This window comes from Aquarana catesbeiana, linkage group LG01, assembly GCF_042186555.1.
Source record: "Aquarana catesbeiana isolate 2022-GZ linkage group LG01, ASM4218655v1, whole genome shotgun sequence".
Lineage (NCBI taxonomy): Eukaryota > Metazoa > Chordata > Amphibia > Anura > Ranidae > Aquarana > Aquarana catesbeiana.
Window position 1 is genome coordinate 189,586,325 of NC_133324.1, and position 27,280 is coordinate 189,613,604.

General features: G+C 41.1%; 1 protein-coding gene across 2 annotated transcripts in view; it reads right to left on the bottom strand.

Moving 5' to 3' along the window:
- Window positions 1–27,280, bottom strand: part of EPB41L4A (erythrocyte membrane protein band 4.1 like 4A) — a 411,842-nt gene that overhangs the window by 43,113 nt on the left and 341,449 nt on the right. For both annotated transcript variants that reach the window (XM_073624611.1, XM_073624610.1), the window contains 3 exons: window positions 18,303–18,410; window positions 16,577–16,627; window positions 9,312–9,389 (listed from right to left, as the gene is read on the bottom strand). In XM_073624611.1, the coding sequence (XP_073480712.1) occupies window positions 9,312–9,389; window positions 16,577–16,627; window positions 18,303–18,410 (237 nt within the window). The remainder of the gene's footprint in view (window positions 1–9,311; window positions 9,390–16,576; window positions 16,628–18,302; window positions 18,411–27,280) is intronic.

A 27,280-nucleotide genomic window follows, 5' to 3' on the forward strand; every position in this document is an offset into this window, starting at 1 on the left:
GGGAGAACATGCAAACTCCAGGCAGGTAGTGTCGTGGACAGGATTCGAACCAGCAACCCTTCTTACTGCTAGCGAGTGTGCTACCCACTACTCCACTGTGCCGCCCACATGCATATACTTGTAACCTTACACTAATAGTGTAAGATAAAAATCAATCAGACTTAAATGCACACACTAACAAACATATACTGAAGGAGACACCAACCAGTTGTGAAAGCAGAATATAGTCTTCCATTGCTGACCTCTGCTAATGAAAATTTTAGCTGCTTGGCTGTCATTCTGATGCTTTGATTTTAACACTTTTAGTCACCAAACTAGGATAATTATATGGCTAATGAATTATTACTTATTTTTGACCTGTAGATTCTGCTTCTTTTAGTGCTTCTGGGCACTTAAATACAAAAAGTTTGCTCAGCTAAAGGAAAAAGATAAAAATTTCAAATAAAAAAATTAAAGTATATCTAAAGCCAAACAGTTTTTTTGTTTTGGATAGAGTGAGGAGTGGTTAAACCTCTTTTATTGCTGCCTCATTGGGGTGATTAACCATTACTAATTATTCAGCAAATCCAGGGACTATCTGACGATCTTAGGGATAAGGAAGGAACCTTTTCCTCTACGGAACCAAATTGTACTATGCTTTTTAAGCTACCTCAGATGACAATGTGACGCCAAAATGCATAGGGTGTGATCTTGGAGTGGAGTCATCCCACACACACTGTCCATTCGTGACCAGGAACTAAGATCGGAGCCGACTGTGAAATTCATGGCGTGCAATATACAGTGCCTCGAAAAATTCATACCCCTTGAAATTTTAAAACCAAAAACTTAAATGTATTTTAGTCAGAATTTATGTGGTACACTATTGGTAGGCAACCTTGGCCCTCCAGCTGTTTTGAAACTACAAGTCCCATGAGACATTGCAAGTACCTAACAATCAAAGGCATGACTCCAAGAGGCAGATGCATGATGAGATTTGTAGTTTCACCACAGCTGAAGGGCCGAGGTTGCCTACTCCTGTGGCACATGGGTCTCTTGGCTGCCTCTCTGAATAATGCTCTCCTTGCCCCGCCTGTCATTTTAGGTGGACGGCCATGTCTTGGTAGGTTAGCAGTTGTGCCATACGCTTTCCATTTTGGGATGATGGATTTAACAGTGCTCCGTGAGATGTTCAAAGCTTGGGATATTTTTTCATAACCTAACCCTGCTTTAAACTGCTCCACAACTTTATCCCTGACCTGTCTGGTGTGTTCCTTGGTCTTCATGATGCTGTTTGTTCACTATGGTTCTCTAACAAACCTCTGCGGGCTTCACAGAACAGCTGTATTTATACTGAGATTTAATTACACACAGGTGGACTTTTTTTTTACTAATTAGGTGACTAATTAGGCAAATTTTTAGAATTATTTTCGTGTATTTATTCATTCAGGATCAATTGTATTCACATTTTTAACTATTTATTCTTTAATTAACATCACAATGGATTAGTCACAAGATATATGGTATGCAGGGCTTTTTTTGTGGCGGTACGCCATGCCGCAACTTTTGGCAGCCCCGTCTTCTCCAATCTGTTATGATGTAACACATTAGCCGGTAGAGGACGTCTTCTGCACAACCCATTTCCTCTACTGGCTGCTCTGTACTAGCAAGCCCAGGTGAGTCAAGTCCCAGCACTGCAGCTGCTTGTGGTGATCCGAGAGGCAGCCTGCATCCCCGCCTGAAGCCGCTACTCCGACAGTTCTGATAGGAGGAGCTCTGCGATTGTCACTGTACTGTGCAGAGTTTCAAAGAAAAGAGCCGCACATACCATATAATTTACAGTGGTGGCTTTCCAGAAGACGTAAGGGAGCTGTGAAAGGGGGGGGGAGAGCTTTCGGGAGAATTTGGGCATAGAGAACTGTGCAAGAGAGCTGGGGGGGATTTGTACAGAGGAGAACTCGGAAATGGGGGGGGGGGGGGCTGTGCAATAAAGATAACTGGGGAGAATTTGTGCAAAGAGGAGACCTGGGGGAAAATTTTAGCAGGGGGTGGGGTTAGCAGAGAAGAGAGCTGGGGGGATTTTAGCAAGGAGGAGAGGTGGGGGGGGTTATTTTAGCAGATAGGAGAGATGGATGGGGACTTTAGCAGAGCGGAGAGCTGGGGGGATTTTAGAAGAGAGGAGAGGTAGGGGGGGTAAACAGAGAGGAGAGCTGGGGGGATTTTAGCAGAGAGAAGTAGGGGGGATTTTAGCAGAGAAGAGAGCTAGGTGGGATTTTAGCAGAGAGGAGAGGTGGGGGGATGGGGGAATTTTTAGCAGACAGGAGAGCTGAGGGGGATTTTAGCAGAGAGGAGAAGTAGGGGATATTTTAGAAGAGAAGAGAGCTAAGTGGGATTTTAGCAGAGAGAAGAGCGGGGGGGGGGGGTAGCATAGAGGAGAGATGGGGGGGGGGGATTTTAGCAGAGAGGTGAGCTGTGGGGGGGGATGGGGGGATTTTAGCAGAGAAGAGAGCTGGGGTAATTTGTGCAGGGGGGGGGTTAGCAGAGAAGAGAGCTGGGGTAATTTGTGCAGGGGGGGATTTTAGCAGAGAAGAGAGCTGGGGTAATTTGTGCAGGGGGGGGGGGGGGTTTAGCAGAGAAGAGAGTGTGGGTGGGTGTGTGTGTGGGGGGGGGTTATACAGAGAGGGGAGCTGTGGGCAATTGTAGCAGAGAGGAGAGCTGGGGTGGAGATTTGTGCAGAGAAGAGAACTGGGAAAGGGGGAGATATTTCTGTAGAGGTGAAAGCTGCAGAAGGCAGGTTGTGCAAACTGAGAGCTGTGGAGGGTGGAACAGATTGTGCAGAGGTGAGATTTTGACAAGGGGCAAAGGTGAGTTGTGGATGGGGGGTGCTAAGGTTAAGTGTGGATAGGGGTGCAGAGTTGAGCTGTGGACAGGAGAAAAAAAAGGTGAGCTGTGAATGAGGGTTGCAGAAGCAAGCTGTGGATAGAGGACACAGAGGTAAGCAAAGAGGTGTGCAGAGGTGAGAATTTGATGGTTACTTTGAGGGGGATACTTGAGGGAAGGGAGGGGGGGTTTGCTTGGGGAAGACCAGGGAAATTTGCTAGGGGACACTAAAGCATACAGAGTTCAGTGACCAAGAGTATGTAATGTATGGCACAGCATGCAGGGTACAGTGGTGACAATTTCGTAACATACCTTGTATATTACATATTCAAGAACCGCTAGACTCTGTATGCTGTGCTGTATGTTACATATCTTTTATAGTGTATGTTAATATTAAAGGCCTCTGGATGGTACTTCTGAATGCTGTACTGTCTCTTTTGCTGATTTTGTTTTCTACACCCTGTGCGATAAGCACTTCTCACAACTGCACAATACACACTCCTGAGCCCAGTGTGTCATGCACTCCTGAGTCCTGTACTTGGTGTGTTACATCTCTACCGTAAGGGAGGTGTGGTTGGGGGAGGAGTTGGGCATGGTTGGGGCGGGGTTTAGGCGTGGCTGAGGGTGGGGAGTTGGCCGGGAGGGAGAGTTCCTGCACCTATTCTCTGAGAAAAAAAGCCCTGATGGTATGCGATCATGATAATTATTTGATTACTATTGTTTGCACGTTATTTTACACGAGTGGGTAATTTTAGTGCAGTCACTGAGTTTTTTAAATTTAATTATGCTTTTTAAGGGTTTCTTGTTTTTTGGCTTTAGATATACTTTAATGTTTTAACAACATTTGTGTAAGAATGATCTTTGGAAACCCTTATGGGCCATACACACGATAGGATTTTCCGACAACAAATGTTGGATGTGAGCTTGTTGTCGGAAAGTCCGACCGTGTGTATGCTCCACAGAACATTTGTTGTCAGAATTTCCGCCAACAAATGTTTGAGAGCAGGTTTCCGAGTGTGTGTACACAGTTCCGATGCACAAAGTTCCATGCATGCTCGGAATCAAGCAGAAAAGCCGCACTGGTTATTGAACTATTATTCTCTGCTCGTCGTAAGTGTTGTACGTCACCGTGTTCTTGACGTTCGGAATTTCCGACAACATTTGTGGGACCGTGTGTATGCAAGACAAGTTTGAGCCAACATCCTTCGGGAAAAAAATCCATGGATTTTGTTGTCGTATAATCCTATAGTGTGTACTTAGCATTAGACTTAAGCCCCAAGCACACTGGGTGTTTAGCCTTGATGCATGGGGCTCTGGCAGTATGGGTCCAGGGAAAAATGCCCGGAATATAGACGTTTTGCGTTATGAGCATTTGTCCCTGGGTTCCTACTACTCTAAATTTTCATACTGCTAGGAGCACAATTCAGCTTCATCCAGCCTGCAGCAGGGCTGGAGGGCTGCAGCTAGGTGCACCATCCAGCTGCAGCAGCTGTTGGCCTTTTATAGAATTTGATGGGCTGTCAACAGCAGGGTAGGAGAGCACACTCGTGCCCTCAGCTAAATGCCAGAGCCACATGCACTGGGGCTAAATGTCCAATTTGCATGGGGCCTACCACATTTTGACAAAAAAGTCACACATTTTTTACACCACTATGTTATTTGTGTGAGTAGGCTAAGGCAAGAGTCTTGTGTTTCATTACAAAGCAGGAAACAGGGGCTGCAAATGTAATAAGAAGGGTGCCATGTACCATACATTTTTTACAAATTATAAATAGCAAGTATTCTTTTTTTTAAAAAATACATGTTGATAAGAATATATACAGCAGGGAGCTAACCACATACATATTTACATCTAAAAAGCATTTAAAGTCTCCACTCTTCCTCCCCAATAATGATTAGCTTTACGTGGAATGACAAGAAGAAAAAACAAATATGTGACAAAACATTAGTGCAAATGAGAGCAGATATGATAAATATTCAGGCTTCGTATCCTAACAGCTGTATGGATACTGACAATTGACAAGTACTTTCCATGCTGCACACATTTATGAGCTGTTTCTTTGCAGTTTATTGCTTGAACTAAATGAATTTATCACAAAGCTGTCAAGTATTGATCACAATGAGTCAAGAGCTGGAAGAAAATAGCTCTGTGGGGACTAAATGTGAACATAAAAGATGAAATGATGCACTGCTGCCGCCAATTAGATCATTATATTGCAGATCAATAGTCATTGTTTAGCAGGGAAATAAATCATCATTGAAATCTGAATCGGGACAAAATGCTTTTTTTTTTTTTTTTTCTGTAAAGGGTCGACCACACCTATGGTCTCTGATTATTTAAAAGTGCAGAATACAGTGTCATTCATTGTGATCTGAATATTCCGTTTTGGTGAGGCTGTCAAAGAAAAGCATTGTCCCTTGGGGCAGATACATAAAGATATACTTTATTAGACACAGTGAAACAAGTGTAGTGACATACAGTCATATGGCTGAAAAAGAAAGATTTGTATCCTTGTGTAAAGCTTTCTGAACTGGGCCTATGTGTGAAACCTCTCCAGAAAAAAAAACAAGAGGCCTGCCATTGCTGACCTTCTTCTGAAAAGCTAGCTCCTTGGATGACACATTAACCCTCTGCCCTTGGTGTTTGTTGGGTTACTGAACTGGAACAAAAATGCAGATCAGGATTTCTGACTTTACTTGCTCTAGGCTAGTGACTCAGTGTACTGAAACCACTGGGTCAGAATCATAGCCAGATGGCAGCCTATGTATATCCCGCAATTTCCCCTAGCAATAGAACTATACACTATCATTTATTTTAGCAGTGGACATGTAAGGCATAGGGAGAGGTTTTCTGTAAAGGTTTTTAACCACCATCAGAGTCCATGTGCAGAGGTTTCTCAATACTTCCTGTCCTAGTGACAATTTAGTCTCTTGGACATAAAGTGAGAAGAAAGCTAAAATGGGAGCAATACAAAGCTGACAAAGATTCTAGCCTCACCCCGCTAGGAAGTGAGGACAATCTCCCAAAAGGGTACACTAATACAAACCTGAGGGAGAATCTAACTCTTTCACATTGTAAACATAATACATTGCAATATATTTTGACGTGATGGCTGGTTTGCTCTGTCATCCTATGCAATGTTATAATACTTGATTATACACCCTATAAATAAATTATATATATATATATATATATATATATATATATAAGTATATAATTTATTTATAGGGTGTGTATATATATATATATATATATATATATATATATATATATACCTACACATACAAAAGAAATCAGTAATTTTAAGCCTACCCATTTAGAACACGTTACTATGTTTTGATGTATGGGTGCTTGGAATACCGAAAGGCTACCGTTTAATAATTTTAATAATGTTTAATATAAACATGTTCTGGTATTACATGCATATTCTTTTACAGATAAATGAAATCACAAGGTGTCTTTTATTGTAATTATATTAGAATAGAAAAATAATTTAAAAATAGAACTTATAATACAATATTGAACAGTACTTGACAGTCAACATAACATCCGTATCGTAAAAGGTTGAGTAAGGTGTGTTCCATTCCTGTACCACTAGATGGCAGACATATGCTTTTGCAAAAGGCTAGTGCAAACAATGACAGGTACAAGACAAGTGCAGCTAGGAGCAAATCACAAGATATCAAAGAGTAAAGCCTGGTACACGCGTTGAGAATATTGGACGAATGATCATCCGTTTTATTTTTTTGCATGCTAGTCTCAATTCAAAAACAAATAGATTACTAGAGTTAGGAAAATTCTCATGAGACAGAATATAACTTCCCACGATGATGTAATGTATTGTATTTGTAATGTATTCTTTCGTTTACAAGCATGTGCAGTCTTGGTCAGTCAATTTTGTACAGACGAATGCTGTACTGTTTAAACAACTATCGTTTGTTCTGTTTCTGTACAAGAAAAATTTTCGTGCTTGTTTGTTCAGATAACTTTGCATGAACTGTTATGATTGGCTCTCGAAAGCTGTGTACTAATTTTATTTATTTTTATTTATATTAGGTACTTATATAGCGCCGTCAATTTACACAGCTACTAATGATGAGATTATCTGATCATTTTTTATATTATTATTATTACTATTTGATATCAATTTGATCTACATGCATTTTATAACAGTGCAAAACCATCTGTTTTATTTTCTAACAGTTACCTAATTTTGTATAGTGCTTTATACATTTGAGCTGCTAAAATTGTAAGGTAAAAAATTAATTATTTTATTTAGCGATAAGTGGTTTATATATTTAACAAACTATATACATGGGATTCTGGAGCTGGAGGCCAACCTTACTCAACCCCATTTAGCAGTATTAGAGTGTTTACCATGTTAGCTATCAATTAACGCAGAAAGTCTGAAGTTTAAGTGATAAACTTTACTGGCTAACATGAGTTTTTGAAAATGCAAGCTTTCAGGATAACTCAGATCCCTTCTTCAGGCTTTATATATACTATATTGCCAAAAGTATTGTGACACCCCTCCAAATCATTGCATTCAGGTGTTCCAATCACCTCCATAGCCACAGGTGTAAAAAAATCAAGCACCTAGGCATGCAGACTGCTTCTACGAACGTTTGTGAAAGAATGGGTCGCTCTCAGGAGCTAAGTGACATCAAGCGTGGTACCATGATAGGTTGCCACCTGTGCAATAAGTCCATCCATGAAATTTCCCAGTTACTAAATATTCCACCGTCAACTGTTAGTGGTATTATAACAAAGTGGAAGCAACTGAGAACAACAGCAACTTAGCCACAAGGTGGTAGGCCACATAAAATGATAGAGCGGGGTCAGCGCATGCTGAAACACACAGTGTGCAGAAGTCGCCAACTGTCTGCAGAGTCAATAGCTACAGGCCTCCAAACTTCATGTGGCTTTCAGATTAGCACAACAGTGCTAATGGAAACTTCATTAAATGGGTTTCCATGGCCGAGCAGCTCAATCCAAGCCTTACATCACCAAGTGCAATGCAAAGCATGCCACCACCAGACTCTAGAGCAGTGGAGATGTGTTCTCTGAAGTGATGAATCACGCTTCTCTGCCTGGCAATTCAATGGACGTGTCTGGGTTTGGCGTTTGCCAAGAGAACGGTACTTGCCAGACTACATTTCGCCAAGTGTAAGGTTTGGTGGAGAGGAGATTATGGTGTGGGGCTATGTTTCAGGGGTTAAGCTTGGCCCCTTATTTCCAGTTAGGAGAACTCTTAAATCATCAGCATGCCAAGACATTTTGGACAATTTCATCCTCCCAACTTTTGTGGGAACAGTTTGGGGATGGCCCCTTCCTGTTCCAACATGACTGCACACCAGTGCACAAAGCAAGGTCCATAAAAACATGGAGGAGCGAGTTTGGGGTGGAGGAACTTGAGTGGCCTGCACAGAGTCCTGACCTCAATCCGATAGAATACCTTTGGGATGAATTAGAGCAGAGACTGTGAGCCAGGCCTTTTCATCCAATATCAATGCATGACCTCACATTAAAACAAACATTCAGACAAACATTCCCATAGACACACTCCTAAACCTTGTGGAAAGCCTTCCCAGAAGAGTTGAATCTAATATAACTTCAAAGGTTGGGCCAACCCTACGGACTAAGACTGGGATGTCATTAAAGTTCATGTGCGTGTAAAGGTCGGTGTCCCAATACTTTTGGCAATATAGTGTAGTTTAATAACGCAAGTTACAAAATAAGGGTATCACTTAAAGTAGAACTAAAAGCAACACCTTTTTTCATTTTGGATAGTGTAAGGCTGGATTCACACCTATGCATTTTTAGTGCTTTTTGCATTTTGCAGATTTACACTACAGAACATGTTCCATAGGAAACCATGTTAAATGGACTGTAGTGCAAATCTGCAAAATGCAAAAAGCACTAAAACTGCATAAGTGTGAATCCAGCCTTACAGAGGGTTATAACACCTGTCAGTTTTTTTTGTTATTGTTTTTTTGCCATCCGTGTCCTATTGGGTAGATTTCCCTTAATTTCCTGTCCCATAGCCAAACTGTGTTTGGTAACCACATAACACATGGGTATGCATGTACTGATAAATGTTTGCTGCACTCTATGATGACACAGGCTGCAAGACTGCCCCCTCCTATAAAAAATGAAGTGGGAGAAGCTGAAAGACGATGCTGACGCATCAGAAGATGCACAGTGGGGTGACCACTATAGCACTGCTATATGTTGGGTAACCATGCTCCTCTCATCTATTTTTTTACATAATAGAACCAATGTTTACAGCATGATTAATGGTTGGGGCCCAAAATGACAAAGTTCTTTGTAAATCTGGTCCTGTCTGTACCGCTAATGGCAGCAGGATTTTATTATTTTTTTTATGAAAAGCGCATCAATGTGATCGAAGAAGGCAAAACATCACAGTAGCAACATATTTAAATGTTTGTCTTACCGGTTCCGTTTTTTCCTGTGCTCCCTGTTACAATTTTCAGACTCACTGCCACTACTAGTATTGCAACGTGACCTCGATCTGCATTATAAATGAGAAAAAAAAACAAACTTACAAAAGATTGCATCATAAATATCTGATTGGCTGCTGTCAGCAAAAACACTTCTTTTCATCTAGTTTTTTTTTTTTTTACTATAGCAATGTTTTCTTAGTTAATAGAATTAATTTGTATTTCTTTTAGAAGTACATTCATATACAATATATAGAACACAAAAGAAATCCAAAATAATGTCAGTAGGCGTAATGTCCTGGTAACCTTAATTACTGTGCTACATTAACACACCAGGTGCATGTATCTACTATCATTACATGTTCACCTTGCCAGATATATCTTTATAAAAGGTACGGCAAACAGCAGCTTAGTACAGAACCTTTTTCCCTAGCAAGACATGATAAATTGCTACCAAACAAAAATTGCCCTATCCCGGGTCACATGGAAAATGACATACTCTCTAAATGTACAGTACATTAGGATCAATGCACAAAATGGTGTGCTGTTGTCATTATTACACATTATTTGCCAATTTGTACAATACAAAGTGATGTTTTGTAGTGCCGTGTGGAGGTTTTATCATGTGGCAATGATTACTCCTGGAAATACAGCATTTGGCTCATTTCCAGAGAACGTGTCCTTTATGGCAGGATTGCCAGGTATCTCTTTACAAAAAGCTGCAGATTTTAAAAGATTAAAAACATTTTAAAACTCTTTTAATTAGAGCAACATGACAAAACCTTATAATAATTGGATTATATATTATTGGACTTTAAATAATTGTTTCATTGGAAATGATAATTCCACATCTATATGCAATCTAAATCAACATCTAAATGTTTTGATAGTGACACAAAACTCATGCACATTGAATCGTGAATTGGGCAGGGAAAACAATAAACACAATAAACAATAAACACTGATGAAAATGTTCAACATTTTATAAATGTAATTATCGTACCTGTCTGACCTCACCAAAAGGTACCTAAACCCAGCCTCCCATCTCTGTAACTCATTAAGGGCTCGTTCACACATGTGTCATTACCCTGTGTTCATGCGGAAATTATTCAGGACTTTTAAATCCTCATAAACGCCTGCCATGAATATTACAATGGGCATCACACAGTGCTGTACACACAGGAGCAGTAGTAATAGGCGTGCGCAGGGGGTGTGCCGGTTGTGCATGGGCACGCCCTAATCACCCTGTGCAGCGCAGATTCCCCCTGCTGATATTTCGCCAAAGCCCCCAAACGGGCTCCTAAAAAAATTGTAAAAAAATAATATAAAAATAAAAATGTGAAAAAAATACAAAAATAAAAAACGACTGACATGTTTACTACTCTACTGACCCCATCCACTGCCCTACTAAAACCATCCATGTTTTAATACATTTTAAAGTGTTTTTTACATTTATTTATAAGAGTGTGTCCATACAGTATATTACACATACATACATACACACACATGCACACGTGTTTGAGCTTTGGGGTGCGCACCCTAATGCAATAGGCTGCACATACCTATGGCAGCAACACTGTGTTGCGTTTTACTAAAATTTAAGCAGCACGTCGCTTTCATGAGGCATCAACACTTCTCAGCTGCCTCCATTGATTTCAATGGTAATGCTCAGTAACTGCACCTATAGCATTAATTGCATGATAACGAAGCATTTAAAAAGTGTTAGCTGGGCATTGGTGGAGAGGCACTGGAGGTTCCTGTATCCCAGAATGCACTGAGAAATAATAAAGAACCAGGACACAGCATGCTTTTTTTTTAGTTTAGTTGTTTGTTTCCCTTGTTTCAATCATTTCCTGTATGGTAAATAAAGGTGTCACCAGGACAGGAAGTGAGGGGAAATCTGTCTAATACAGCCCCAGATAGTAATAAAATCTGACAGGGGTTCTAACCTACTTCCTCCCAAACTGGAAAAAAAGTTTTGGCTAAAAATACACTTTAAAGAAAAAAGCATATAACAATAAAAAACGTATTAGACTGGAGTGTGAAACTCATTCACACGAAAGTTAAAGCGGAGTTTCACCCAAAAGTGGAAGCTCCACTTATCTGACTTCTCCCCCCTTTTGGTGCCACGTTTGGTACCTTTCGGGGGGGGTAGGAGGTACCTGTTTTTGACAGGTACCTGTCCCCACTTCCAAGAGATCTCACCGCAACGAGATCATCATTCGGATGTTCAGCCCCCCTCCTCTTTCCCCCGTCACTAGGCCATTCAGAAAGTCATAAGGCTTTACTGCCGGGTTCCCCTACTACGAATGGTGGCGGTAGCTGGGGGGGGGGGGGACTCCTCTTTAAAGAGCTTGTTCAGTTGAGCTATGTTGATCTATATAGGAAACAACAGCATTTAAAGTAGAAAACAAGTGTTTTAGATTTTCCCTGTTCACACCATAATACTGCATTGAGGCGCACTGTATAAAAATGTTGCATGTTTTTGTTTTTATGCAACACACGGTACGAGTTGTCACCGCGCAGCAATGTGTGCAGTGCACAGAGTGTCATGAAGTGTTATTTTGTGACACTTCAATAAAGTTAAGAAAAAAAGTAAACAATGCAATACATTGTAATACACTGTAACACTGCATTGCACCCCCCCCCCCCCCCCCCCCCCACAATGCACACCGGCACAAGCACATTAAAAAACGCAGACTGGTGTGAATGAGCGCAATAAGCTCAACCAATCAGATTCCCTGACAATATCTATTAGGTGCCGACAAAGGACCCAAGCGTAGGACCATGACAATTTTACTCCTAAATGGATATGAGGCTTTATCTCCGAAAAGCATTATGTCTAGAATTCATTATCAGCATTATATATGCAGAACAATGTCCTCTGCATATAACAATAATCACTCGTATTCATTATACAAAATACATGGAAACAAGCATTGCTGATATCTGAGAACCCTTTCTCTGTAATCTATGATATCCACTTACCAGATGCAGCAACATGTCATATCACAGGCTCAAACATTATGCATCAGAGTTACGCATCAGTCACCAAAGCGTGTGTAATTTCCTCATGCGGAGATCAAATCCCAAAATGATGGTATATAGTAAGGGATCACATTCTTCATGGTATTCTTATTTTTTTCATTCAGTATTTATTGGAAACTTTTGTTTGAAGGTACAAATATTATCAATTCTAGCCAACCTACACTTACAATCCAATACAACCTACAATATCTGGTGTTGGAAACGTGTATTAAGCTGTTAATAATATCCTATTACTGCAATGAATTATTATATCTTACAAGCAGCTCTAGACATAGGTACAGTATATTTATAAAGCAATGAGTATGACATTCCCCAAACATTCATTTCAGGGGCAATCTTCCTGGTGCTTGTGTTTTAAATGATGGCGACTGATTCACCTCCAGTGAATGTTTGGTGAAAGTCACCTACGCTGCTTTGTGAATACGCCCAATAGAGTCTGAAATAGGTTGGCAGCAATTAAAATACCTAAAATGTGTATACTGGTCCTCTGCGCTACTACTTGTATGTGAAATAAATAAAAATAAAGTGGAATTGCAGCAAAACCTACTAGTGTTCACAACTAGTTTAGTTGTTTGTTTCCCTTGTTTCAATCATTTCCTGTATGGTAAATAAAGGTGTCACCAGGACAGGAAGTGAGGGGAAATCTGTCTAATACAGCCCCATATAGTAATAAAATCTGACAGGGGTTCTAACCTACTTCCTCCCAAACTGGAAAAAAGTTTTGGCTAAAAATACACTTTAAAGAAAAAAGCATATAACAATAAAAAACATATTAGACTGGAGTGTGAAACTCATTCACACGAAAGTTAAAGCGGAGTTTCACCCAAAAGTGGAAGCTCCACTTAACTGACTTCTCCCCCCTTTCGGTGCCACATTTGGCACCTTTCGGGGGGGGGGGGGGGGGGGAGCAGGTACCTGTTCTTGACAGGTACCTGTCCCCATTTCCAAGAGATCTCACCGCAACTAGATCAACCTACAATATCGGGTGTTGGAAACGGGTGTTGGAAACGTGTATTAAGCTGTTAATAATATCCTATTACTGCAATTAATTATTATATCTTACAAGCAGCTCTAGACATAGGTACAGTATATTTATAAAGCAATGAGTATGACATTCCCCAAACATTCATTTCAGGGGCAATCTTCCTGGTGCTTGTGTTTTAAATGATGGTGACTGATTCACCTCCAGTGAATGTTTGGTGAAAGTCACCTACGCTGCTTTGTGAATACGCCCAATAGAGTCTGAAATAGGTTGGCAGCAATTAAAATACCTAAAATGTGTATACTGGTCCTCTGCGCTACTACTTGTATGTGAAATAAATAAAAATAAAGTGGAATTGCAGCAAAACCTACTAGTGTTCACAACTACACAAATAAACAAAATTACAATTTACAGTGATCCTGCGCATATCCTATAATCTTCCATATACAAAGTGAATAATCAATAGTGACAAATTGATACAATAATGTAGAATAAAATAATATAGTACATCCAATGTGCATCCAATAAATAGTGACAAAAATAATTATATATGTGCAGTGAAGTAAATAAATAAAAATAGTCCAAATACTCAAAATAGTGAAGATGGAGGACAAGTAGTAATAACTTGGTATTTTCTCAAATCAGTGAAACCGCTGACACCACACCACTGTGCTCACAGAACTCTCACCTCATAGGCATAAGTCATATGCCTTGGATCATGATCATAGAAAATGATAAATTCCCCTTCCAGGAATCAGGATCACCAATGTGCCTTATTTTATAAGAGGATTCTGCCCCACATATACGATGTTCCGTTCCACATGTAAGATAAATAAGCCTCCAATAGTGTATTACCATTAAAAAGAAGTTTATTAACCTCCCTGGCGGTATGATTATTTCAGATTTTAGGTGCTGAAAGCTGTACAATTATTTTGCACAGAAATTTGGCGTTTTATATTGTAGGCCTGTAATTCTTAGGAATAGTTCACTTAAATCTGTCCAAACCAGAGTCTAGTAGACATCCCGTGTATGATAAAGTTTGAAAAACGAAATAAAAAATTATAATATAATAAATAACTATAAATAATTATAACAAATAATAATATAATAATAATAAAAATTATATAATAATGTAATCAAATCAAAAACACTGAAATTTGCTCAGTTGCAGAATTGTAGCTTTTGTTACTTTTAGTGTTTGATGACGGATCTCCTCACAAATCACTATCGCTCAATTCTGCAAGTGATTATAATTTATTATCGCTTTTTTCTAGCTGGTCTAAAACCACTTTTGATGTAAAGAGACAGTTTTGGTTGCTATGGACAATCTCCAGTTTCCTGGCAGAAAGAACAGTTTTATATATATAAAACTGCATGCAGGACACTGGGCAGACCACTAGGGACAAAGGGGATGTGTCATTATTTGATACAGTACTGTAATCTGTAAGATTACAGTATACTGTATCTATACTGTGTGTTTCACTTTTGAATTAACCGCCGAACTCCGTCCCCGTGCGTCGCAACGCTCGCAGGGAACGGAGCTCGGCACTGTGAATCGAGCGAGACACAGCGGCTCGCCGATCACAGCGGAGAGACATCACAGGATCCAGGGGACAAGGTAAGTAAACTCTTCCTGGATCCTGCGATGCAAGCCCGAGTCTGGCTCGGGGATACCGCTTTTGGTATGAAAAATCCACCCCGAGCCAGACTCGGGAATACCGCCAGGGGGGTTAAACTTAAAACGTCCTACGCGTTACGTCACGTCATGTGACTTCCTCAGGAAGTCACGTGATGTAACGCGCAGGGCGTGGCCGGATAATACTGTGGACCGGAAGTGACATGAGAGGTGGCGTGAACGCCGAATGTCTGTCTTTCTTTGGTGCAATTTTTGCTTCATTCATGTAAGCAGGCACTTTTAAGTTTAATAAACTCCTTTTTAATGGTAATACACTATTGGAGGCTTACTTATCTTACACGTGGAACGGAACATCGTATATGTGGGTCGGAATCCTCTTATATAAAAAGGCACATTGGTGATCCTGAATCCTGGAAGGGGAATTTATCATCTTCTATTGGATCATGATCCAAGGCATATGACTTATGCCTATGAGGTGAGAGTTCTGTGAGCACAGTGGTGTGGTGTCAGCGGTTTCACTCATTTGAGAAAATACCAAGTTATTACTACTTGTCCTCCATCTTTACTATTTTGAGTAATTGGACTATTTTTGTTTATGGACTTCACTGCACATTATTTCATTATTTTTGTCACTATTTATTGGATGAACATCGGATGTACTATATTATTTTATTCTACATTATTGTATCAATTTGTCACTATTGATTATTCACTTTGTATATGGAAGATTATAGGATATGTGCAAGATCACTGTAAATTGTAATTAAAATACTTGTATTGTGTAGTTAACACACATTTTGAGAAAATAAAAAAGAAGAGACGCAAAGAGAGAGTACAGCTCTTACTTGTCAAAAGACTGAGTGAACTTTATCTAAAGGAGAAACAAAAAATTAGAACGCCACTTCAAGCCAACTCTTGCAAACTATTTTTGCGCCCCTGTTTTTTTAATGGGTCATTTATGTGCAACTTATTCAGTAGAATTTTGGAACACTATCTACATTACCCAACTTAAAAAAAATTTTTTTATTAAGGGCCTCTTAAAAGTTTAAGGCACTTCCTCAAACCGCATGAGCTCGTTCTTATCATAAAACATGGCCCTCCAGTTTACATGTTCTACGTTTCCAGTTTCCATATTTCTTGTTTCCAGTTTGGACATTGGGCCATTGACAATGAATTTGTGTTTTCTAAAAGTGAGAGAAAATGCCGCAGGCTGGATTTGAATAAACTGCAACCAACAGAAAAACCGAAAGAGAAACTGTACCCTAGAATATCAGGGTACAGAATTTGCTAAGGCTTTTTCTGCATGATGTGGTTTCTGTTCTAAACACAGGTCAGCTGGGGCAGTGCAAGCAGGCCCCAGTGTTAAAATATTTTGCAGCAAAAAGAAAAGGAGGACAGATTTTTCTTCTAAGTGCTTTTGATGGAGGAAATGTTACAAAATCATACCAGTCATGGGTCACTGGGAACACTGATAAGAAGAATTTTCAAACAATATTCTGTTCTTTGCTGTACTGTGTTTTAAACGTACTTCTATGCTCCCATTGTTTAATGTTAGATCAAGAGAACTTTTTTATTTCAGTAAATGTTCATACCTCCGCCTGTGCTTGAGATCTTGAGAGTCCTCACCACTGTTCTGTCTGTGCCTGCATTAAATAATATAATATCATAGTGAAATACAAACACAAAAAGGCCTCTCCCGTGTACTGTATTAGACTGACAATAGGTCAACCATACCTGTTCTATTTAGGAGATATCAAAACTATACTATTACACTTTTCTGTAGTAAGTCTCACTTAAAGTGTAACTTAATGCCGCGTACACACGGTCTGACTTTTCAGCTACAAAAGTCCGACAGACTTTCGACGGACTTTTGGCAGATTTTCAATAGACTTTCTAACGACCGGACTTGCCTACACACGATCACACCAAAGTCCGACGGATTCGTACGTGATGATGTACACCGGACTAAAATAAGGAAGTTCATAGCCAGTAGCCAATAGCTGCCCTAGCGTCGGTTTTTGTCCGTCGGACTAGCATACAGACGAGCGGATTTCTGGGTCCGGCCGAGTTACGTCATAAAGATTTGAAGCATGTTCCAAATCTAAAGTCCGTCAGATTTGCGACTGGAAAAGTCCGCTGAAGGTCCGGTGAAGCCCACACACGATCGGATTGTCCGCCAGATTTGGTCCGTCGGCGTCCGTCAGACCAGTCTGGTCGACAATTCCGACCGTGTGTACGCGGCATTAGTCAGAAAATTAAGCCCTGTAAGATCACTTCAGGCTGGTTCCTTTTGCAGGTATAAAACATTATATGTATTTAATATAAAACATTAAAAAAGGGCCTATACCGTTTAAAATCCAGTAATGCACTGTCTCACCCTGCTCTACACATGCTCAGTTGCTCTTCATTTTTAGGCAATGTGCCAAATTTGTAGAGACCGATTTGCTGACAGCCTAAAGATTTACTGCTGTTCGGGAGCTTTGGGCTTCAGCAAAATGGCAGCCTCCAGCAAGAAGAAACAGGAACAATGCTGGAGGCAATTTACAGCACACACTCATTTTGGTAGCATAATTTTTAATGTGGAATGTATGTTCCTTACTAAAGAACTTTATTTTTATCAAGTTGTTATGGGTAAAGTTTCACTTTAAAACAAAATGTACTGTGGGAAGTGCAGTGTAACATACAGTATGGCTGTGCTTTGAAAGGGTATGTAGGACATGACCAATCCAAAACAAAAAACGGAGCAGAGCGCTCCCTATCTAGTAATCTATCTTAAAGTGTATGATTTTGAAGGCTATATTAGAACACAGTTCGGAAGTAAAACATTTTATGGTATACCAGCAAACACAGACTAATCGCACGCTAAATTTCCTATATATGAAATATGTGACTAATGAAATAAAACAAACTAGAGAGGCACAAGACACAACACCACAAGGCACATGTTCCACCTCTTGCTAGCTGTAATCCGTAAAATATACAGGTCAGATGTATTCAAAAGCATTTTGTATTGTGTGCTGGGGAGTGAACCAATCTCCACTTATTAATTAAAGCCTGGTACACACAATACTTTTTTTTTTTTGTTCAACCGAGTCGGCTGAACGGAAAAACATTGACAGATCAGTGTACTAACACAAGCCAAGTTAGTACAGCGATCTCCCTCGTTGTGCACCTGGCATTAGTTAGAACTAGTATCACTTCCCCAGCATGAGGTAAAGCCTGTCTTACAATAACTTGAATAGTTATTACTGAACCTAAGAGCTGCATTACACATTCATCTTACAACACAGTAGGCGTAGTCCACTTTAAACTACTTACCTCCTGATATGCTGCCCCGACTCATTGTCACTTCCAGACTGATTGCGCCTCCGCGGGCTGGGAAACTTTGGTGATTTGGTGCGGTCACTGGGAGAATTATACAGGCCACTAGAAAGGAATATGGAAATAAGAAAGGTGATGAGAAGTTAACGTTCTGCTGACTGTGCTAAGTATGCAAATCACTTTGGTACAGCTATAATAGCATACTGCCTACCATGTAATTGGATCTTTATAATAGTATTCTGTAAAATTGACATAGCTGACCCTTGAAATTGAAGGCTTGGAAAAAATGCCGCTAAAAACAAAGCATTTTACTAAGTTAAAGCCCCTATTCAGCCAGGCTTAGAACAGAAACGAGACTTGCATGTAACTCTGCTGATCACACAGCTTAGTTCCAATGAAACAGCATAACAAGGTGGCTCAACAATGGTATTCAATAATAAGTGACTTCAATGCAATAATATAACATAACATCAACTGCAAATCAAATAGCACCCAAGGATATAACAGATGTCAAAGTCGGGAGTTTATGTAATGGGCAAAACCAAGAAAGCTGTCCCTTAGCACAAATCATTTTTTTATATCATTATTAAGGTGGATATATCTGATGTTCCTCATCATTTGTTGTAAAAAACATCAACTATGTTCAGAGTTTTTTTCAGGGAAATGAGTTTTCTCTGTTATCAATGATGCTGAAACACTATCCAAGCCAAAGGTCATATTAACCATAAAGCACTATAGGGCCTCTGACCAAGGCAGCAGTGTACAGGGTCATAGTCAGCATATATCTTCCTCCAAACACAGCGAATTCCTCTCCTCAAGAAGACACATGTACAGTCATGCTAATGAACATCTAAATAATTCAGAGAAGGATTGGGAGAAAGTGCTGTGATCAGATGAGACCAAAATTAAGCTCTTTGGCATTAACTTGACTCACTGTGTTTGGAAGAAGAAAAAATTTTGACTATGACCCTAAGAACACCATCCCTACAGTCAAGTACAGGGGTGTGGAAACATGATGCTTTGGGGCTGTTTCTCTGCTAAAGGTACAGGCTGACTTTGCCACACTGAGGGGCTAACGGACGGGGCCATATATTGTAAAATCGTAGATTTCCCTCAGCCAAAACACTGAAGATTGGTCATGGATGGGTCTTCCAGCATGACAATGACCGAAAACATACCACCAAGGCAACAAAGGAGTGGCTCAAGAAGAAGCACATTAAGGTCATTGACTGGCCTAGTCAGTCCCCAGACCTTAATCCTTTAGAAACTGTTTCTGTATTTTTGGTTGATATTCTGTCTCTATCATTTAAAATACACCTATGATAAAAAATTAAAGACCCTTAATTTCTTTGTAAGTAAGCAAACTTACAAAATCTGCAGGGGACCAAATTATTTCCCCCCCCTGTATCTCTTTTATATACAGTGGGGACGGAATGTATTTAGACCCCCTAAATTTTTCACTCTTTGTTATATTGCAGCCATTTGCTAAAATCATTTAAGTTCATTTTTTTCCTCCTTAATGTACACACAGCACCCCATATTGACAGAAAAACAGAATTGTTGACATTTTTGCAGATTTATTACAAAAGAAAAACTGAAATATCACATGGTCCTAAGTATTCAGACCCTTTGCTCAGTATTTAGTAAAAGCACCCTTTTGATCTAATACAGCCATGAGTCTTTTTGGGAAAGATGCAACAAGTTTTTCACACCTGGATTTGGGGATCCTCTGCCATTCCTCCTTGCAGATCCTCTCCAGTTCTGTCAGGTTGGATGGTAAACGTTGGTGGACAGCCATTTTTAGGTCTCTCCAGAGATGCTCAATTAGGTTTAAGTCAGGGCTCTGGCTGGGCCATTCAAGAACAGTCACGGAGTTGTTGTGAAGCCACTCCTTCGTTATTTTAGCTGTGTGCTTAGGGTCATTGTCTTGTTGGAAGGTAAACCTTCGGCCCAGTCTGAGGTCCTGAGCACTCTGGAGAAGGTTTTCATCCAGGATATCCCTGTACTTGGCCGCATTCATCTTTCCCTCGCTTGCAACCAGTCATCCTGTCCCTGCAGCTGAAAAACACCCCCACAGCATGATGCTGCCACCACCATGCTTCAATGTTGGGACTGTATTGGACAGGTGATGAGCAGTGCCTGGTTTTCTCCACACATACCGCTTACAATTAAGGCCAAAAAGTTCTATCTTGGTCTCATCAGAGCAGAGAATCTTATTTCTCACCATCTTGGAGTCCTTCAGGTGTTTTTCAGCAAACTCCATGCGGGCTTTCATGTGTCTTGCACTGAGGAGAGGCTTCCGTCGGGCCACTCTGCCATAAAGCCCCGACTGGTGGAGGGCTGCAGTGATGGTTGACTTTCTACAACTTTCTCCCATCTCCCGACTGCATCTCTGGAGCTCAGTCACAGTGATCTTTGGGTTCTTCTTTACCTCTCTCACCAAGTTTCTTCTCCCCCCCATTAGCTCAGTTTGGCCGGACGGCCAACTCTAGGAAGGGTTCTGGTCGTCCCAAACGTCTTCCATTTAAGGATTATGGAGGCCACTGTGCTCTTAGGAACCTTAAGTGCAGCAGAATTTTTTTGTAATCTTGGCCAGATCTGTGCCCTGCCACAATTCTGTTTCTGAGTTCTTCAGGCAGTTCCTTTGACCTCATGATTCTCATTTGCTCTGACATGCACTGTGAGCTGTAAGGTCTTATATAGACAGGTGTGTGGCTTTCCTAATCAAGTCCAATCAGTATAATCAAACACAGCTGGACTCAAATGAAGGCATAGAACCATCTCAAGGATGATCAGAAGAAATGGACAGCACCTGAGTTAAATATATGAGTGTCACACCAAAGGGTCTGAACACTTAGGACCATGTGATATTTCAGTTTTTCTTTTTTAATAAATCTGCAAAAAATGTCAACAATTTGGTGTTTTTCTGTCAATATGGGGTGCTATGTGTACATTAATGAGAAAAAAATTTAAGGGGGTCTGAATACTTTCCGTCCCCACTGTACATCTGACAGGTTTGGAAGATAGCTACCAGAGCTCCGATGATGGGTGCTCTGATCTCGGTTCCTTCAAGCTTGTTAATGCAGCTGCTATGCTGGCCCCTCTCGTCCTCCTGCCCAATCTGTGAATGGCAGAAGAGGGGAGGGGGGTGGCAGGCATAGCTGCTCTGTGTGCTTCTGTCCTCTCAGGGCCCCAGTGTCTCCTCCTGGAGGGCAATAAACCTGTCAGATGTAAATAATATAGATAAGTCCAGGAGGTGACATGCATCTAGTTGGACTTATCTCATAGTACGCTTGCACTTTTTACAAAACGGCTGAATTCCGCTTTAAGGCTCTACTCTAACCTATGCACGTATTAATGCTGTTTTTTGTGTGTTGATGTGTTAGTCCTTAAGGCAGGCATTTCACTTTGAATGAGCCCTCAGCAAGCCTCAATGCACAAGAAACACACTACTGCATATGTGAGCTGGGGTGTTGGAATAAACGCCAAGGCAAACATACAGTGCTGCAATAACATGAGTGAAAATACGGATTTCTATATATTACTGCAAGCCAGGGCTGGACTTAACATAAAGCATGCTAGTCCTATAGGCACCATCTTACACGAAATGACTGATACCCCCAGGGTATAACTGTCTGCTGCCAGTGCCCACATCGCTCCTGTTGTTAGAAGTCTTTACTGCATGTAGGCTTCTTATAAGCAATGCCATATGTCAGCTTGCCATCCAACACATTTCACTTAATAAGAGTTCACACAATATGAGTTACTCTAAGACAAAGTTTTTTAATGAGCAAAACGCTTCAGTGGAGAGCTCAAGTGGATTTTCAGTGTACCAGTGATTTATGTCACTAGAAGTCTTTATTTACTGCATGTAGGCTTCTTATAAGCAATGCCATATGTCAGCTTGCCAACTGACACGTTTCACTCAATAAGAGTTCACTTTTATTGAGTAAAATGCGTCAGTGGAGAGCTCAAGTGGATTGCCAGTATACAGGGATTTATTTAGTACAAACACATGATTATTGATTTGAAGTGTGGCTGAGGTGAACTTAGGGCTGGCACCTGGGATGAAGCAGCTGTGGGTACTATTATCATGAACAGGGTGTGGATCTGTCTTCATTTATATACATTACTCTTCTGCGGCGGCTCTTCCAGCAATGGAGACCTGTAATCAAAACAGCTCACTGTGCAGCAGACCTTACTGCTGCCCCCCACATTGGGTTGAAGGACTATGCGGAGCTTTTGATGACCTTCTCTTTAACAAGGTATGGGCAGTGTCCACGTCATTAGGAAGTGAAATGGGTGTTGAAAGAAGTACTCTACCACACTACAAACCAAAGCCTATCGCATTACTGCAATTTCAGGTAAGAAACCGGGGATTTGAATCATTAACAAAACTGTACTTTTGCTTTTGAGGCAGGTGGTATGGAAAAGGAACAGAAGTTAAGCTTTAATAAAACAGAGTGTTCCTAATATACTTGCGCTCTCTCTGAATGAAACACAGAATCCTTGATGATATGCATTAAGATAAAATGCCTTCTGTGTGTAGCAGCCTCCCCAGCACCCCCTAATTACTTACCTCTCTCCAGCGATGTCCACGAATGTCTAAGCCATCCAGGACACTCCTCCTGATTGGCTGAGACACAGCAGCGGCGCCATTGGCTTCCACGGCTGTCAATCAAAGTCAGTCAGAGGTGGGGGGGCTAGGTCAGGGCTCTGTGTCTGAATGGATACACGGAGCTCTGACTTGGCTCGGGTGCCCCCATAGAGAGCTGTGAGCTGTGGGGGCAACTCGATAGGAGGGAGGGGCCAGGAGCAGCAAAGAGGGACCCGAAAAGAGGAGGATCCAGGCTGTTCTGTGCAAAACCAACTGCACAGAGGAGGTAAGTATAACATGTTTATTTTTTATTTTTTTTAAATCAAACCTTTACAATCACTTTAACTTAACACAACAAGGAACAGAATGGCAGCAGGAGATTCAGTGTAATCGACATTTAGAACAGTGTAAGAGGGTTATTGTGCAAAATATATCAGACCAGTACAACTGTCTGCTATGACATAGAAAAATGTACAAATTAACTGAATGTCATAATAATATAAACATAGCGATTCATACAGTCACCAAGGTTTAAGCAAGACAGCAATAGTCATGAAGGCTTCTAATGAAGAACACTTTACACAAGCTGATACAAACTGATGGGGCTCTAAAGAAAATTCCAAAAGCTATGTACTTGAAAAACAGACAAATCTGTTTTTACTATTGTGACCCAGAAAGTTGAAGTTTCCTTTACAAATAAAGATTAGTGAATTAAAAAAAAAAGAAAAGTGTAAAAGCAACACAGCACATGTAAAAACAAAACACGGGCATGACAACACGTGTTTACATGTGCTCATACACAATGCCGCATGAATGGACTTGAGGGCCCTTTCACAAAAATCAGTTTTTGATGCATATTTGGAGTAACAAAAAAGCAGAAGAAAGATGCATGGAAAATGAATCCCTTTAAATCCTATGGAACTCTTCACACCAGTGTGCTGTTTGTGTGGTTGCATTTTTAAAAGTCTTGTATGTGGCATTTTTGTTGCATGTTTAAAAACCGCACCAAATCTGCACCTCCCCATTGAAATTACTAAAAAAAGCATAAAGAATGCACATGCAGTGCATTTTTGGTGTATTTTTTTAGTCACATGTCCAAGTTTCACAGAAGTCCAGAAAATGCAGCAAAAACATGGCAAAAACGCATTTTTTAAAGCGTTTTTTCAATGTAGCAGTGTGAAATAGCCCTTAAAATTAATCTCTTAGTGTTCTCTCACATGGGGCAGATCCGTGATGATCCGCCCCGTGAACATCCGCTTGCTCAGCGGGGATCGCTCCGTGGATCCCCGCTGAGCAGGCAGATGACAGGTCCATCGCTGCATGCTGTGCAGCGACGGACCTGTCAGAGGGCCGCTCTCCCCTATGGGGGATCGGATGACGACGGACCGTAGAGTCCATCGTCACCCGATCTGAAAATGGATGTAAAAGTAGGTTTTTCATCCGTTACACTTTTTCGGATCGGAGCGGGTCGGATGTCAGCGGACATGTCACCGCTGACATGGAGGGTCCGCTCAGGTCCGCCTAAAAAACTGACAGGCAGACCTGAACGGATCGTTCGTGTGAAAGAGGCCTTACTTTGCCCCCAATAAATTGACTTAACAGATACACCTCCACCCAATAACACTTACTGTACCTTCCCCCACACTCCCCTTAGTGTAAGTCCTGTGCCAGCTGGACTATACATGACTAATGACCTTCCTCCCGTGACAGTTTTCAGACCTGACAACTGGCTTCTGAAATGCTGAGAAAGGGGAGAGGCTTACATGCTCCCCTATATGTGGAAAAACAAGAAAACATGTCACTAGAAATGTGCGTACAGGTATATCCAAATTTTCGAATGGACATAGTAACAAATGTAAACGAATCTGAAAAAGGTGGCTGCTTTAGTTTCCTTTTTCCCTCTGTATTCACCTGGTGATCTGGCCTCCACTCTGGAGCACTGGGGCAGATTTACACAGCAGATGTTCTAGATTAAGCTACACTAACAAGACAAAGCCAAACTCTTCATAAGCAGTTAGAGTTCTTTTCCTTTTGAAATACAGGTTTTACATACTGTAAATAAATAATCATTGTAAACACCCCTGTCAGTGGTAAATGGTTTATCTCAACCCCCTAACTGCTACATCTTCAGGACAGCTTGTTCTGTTTGAAAACCATAGACTTAATGGTTGGATCACCAGGTGAGAATAAAGGAAAGAGCCTAAAAGTCAGTTGTTCCTACACTGTCCTGGGATAGGTCTTGGAACATTCTGCATGGCTAAACTGTAGTGTAGTCTGTAGGAAGGACACAAGGAGTGGAGGACCTGGAAGAATATGTTTATAAATCTTTTGGCAGACACAATTCCCTCGTATACAATATATGTTGTAAACACATAGCTGTTTGCCTAGAATTTAGTATTTAAGGCAACTCTGTCACGATTTTTTTTAATGCTTCCTACAACAAAGGGTAATTGAAGTGGAACTCCAGCCTTATCTTCAATCTTCCACAGTTGTGCGGGCTTTTCTCCTGTACTGAAATTGCTTACTCTGATTTCACTGCACACTATGAGCTTCTCACAGTGTACATTAAAAGCTGCAGCAAGTCAGAACCCTTCCGAAATTTCATCCAGCATTATCTAGTAGTTTCCTCCTCATTCTTACTGTATTGGAACAGCCCCTTTTATTCATTGGATTTCAGTTCTTTCATTCATGGAGAGTCATCGTCACATGTGGGCATTACCTAAGGTGGAACGTAAGCAAATGCAGCCTTTATAGAAATTCCCATTCCCACCGTTAGGCAGGTGCAGTCTATATTCTCCACTGCAGGTAGTGCTCGTCCACATCGGTAATGCAGATGAAAGAGGGAATTAGGAGAAACTGTGTTTCCTATGATGGGCAGTGATCCAGTTGGATTTACATGCCACATGTGACCCTGGCGGCCATCTTACGTCAGGCAAAGTCTATTTAAGATTCTGACGCCTGGGTCTGGCACACTTTATGCAAGTGGACAGGTTAGAGACAGGTTCCCTGTATGACAGGGACAGTGGTAGCAATATGGAAAGGTTCCAGTGGAATAGGAAGAGAGCAGGGACTATGTCTACCTCCTCAGGAAGCTTACCATTTGGGTCAGACCAGCCAGGCAGAACTTCGCTGCTTGTGGCAGACACTGTTGGCATCCCTGAGTCTTCTCAAAGCTGTAAATTCGATGCACGGTGATACGTGGCACCAGACGGGCAAGCCTCCTGCTGGACCTGTTGGCCTACTGTTTCAATATAACCTTTATTGGCAAATCGGGACTCTGAGTGCTTACAGCCTACCGCACCACGCTGCACCTACCCAACACCCATAAATTAAATTTTAGTATTTGCATAACTCCTCCCAAGAGCCAGTACACTGCTTACATCAAGCCTCTCATGAGGCTGTAAAGTTTTCAGGAACCTTTGTACAGAACCATGCCTGCCCCTCCCACCAGCCATGATCTGCTTGCATTGCATAGATAAGCTCAGAGATTATGTCAACTAGTCTAAAACAGGGGTGCTCAACCTTTTGAAGAGCGAAGGCTACGTAAGTGATTTGGTAACTGCTCAGGGGACACATTCTGTATAAATGAAATGATTCAGAATCTCATTTTTTTTTTTATTTTGAATAGCATATTGAACATTTTCCTCCTGCCACCACTGAAGCCTGGCTTCTCCTCCTCTCCCTCCCGCCGGCATTCAGCAGCTGCAGGAGGTAAATGCAGAGGATTGGTTTCTGTATACGTTGCCCCTGCCACCCCTTCTGTCTAAGTGTAAATCAGAATGTGACAAGGAGGCTGCACAGGCCCCCTGGAGCATAGGACGGGGTCACCACTGCGACTCCTGACACTACACCAGTGGGTGGGGGAGGTGTGGTAAAAACACGTCTCAACTATGGGGTTTTACCACCCTCCAAACTGCAAATGTAAACAAGCTCTTACTGTCCTGAGCCCCCTATAAGGCTGCTATTAAACGTATGCACTGTGGTTTACCTGCACCACAGTGCACCTGTGACTTTCCTGCCCTTTGTCATAGACTTCTATTATATCTTGTGGGTGTGGTATACTTTCTGAACGCATACCAAAACTCATGCATTCAGGAGTTTTGGTTCCCTTTCAGAAAGCTCACCAAACCTGCAGGATATAATAGAAGTGTGCTTCCCTGGTTTGAGGTCAGAGGGCTCCGCGGGCCCAAGGTTGAGCACCCCTGGTCTAAAATAAGGTATGTAATGAAAACAGGTTTTATTTCAAATGTTTTTTAACATGTTGATAAGGTGGGGAAAAGGAGGGACCAGGGAAGGCAAATAAAAGCAGAATACATTACACCTTTAATAATGAACTCTGTGATGGGTGGTGACTTGGATCTTTGTTGCCTTAAGATTT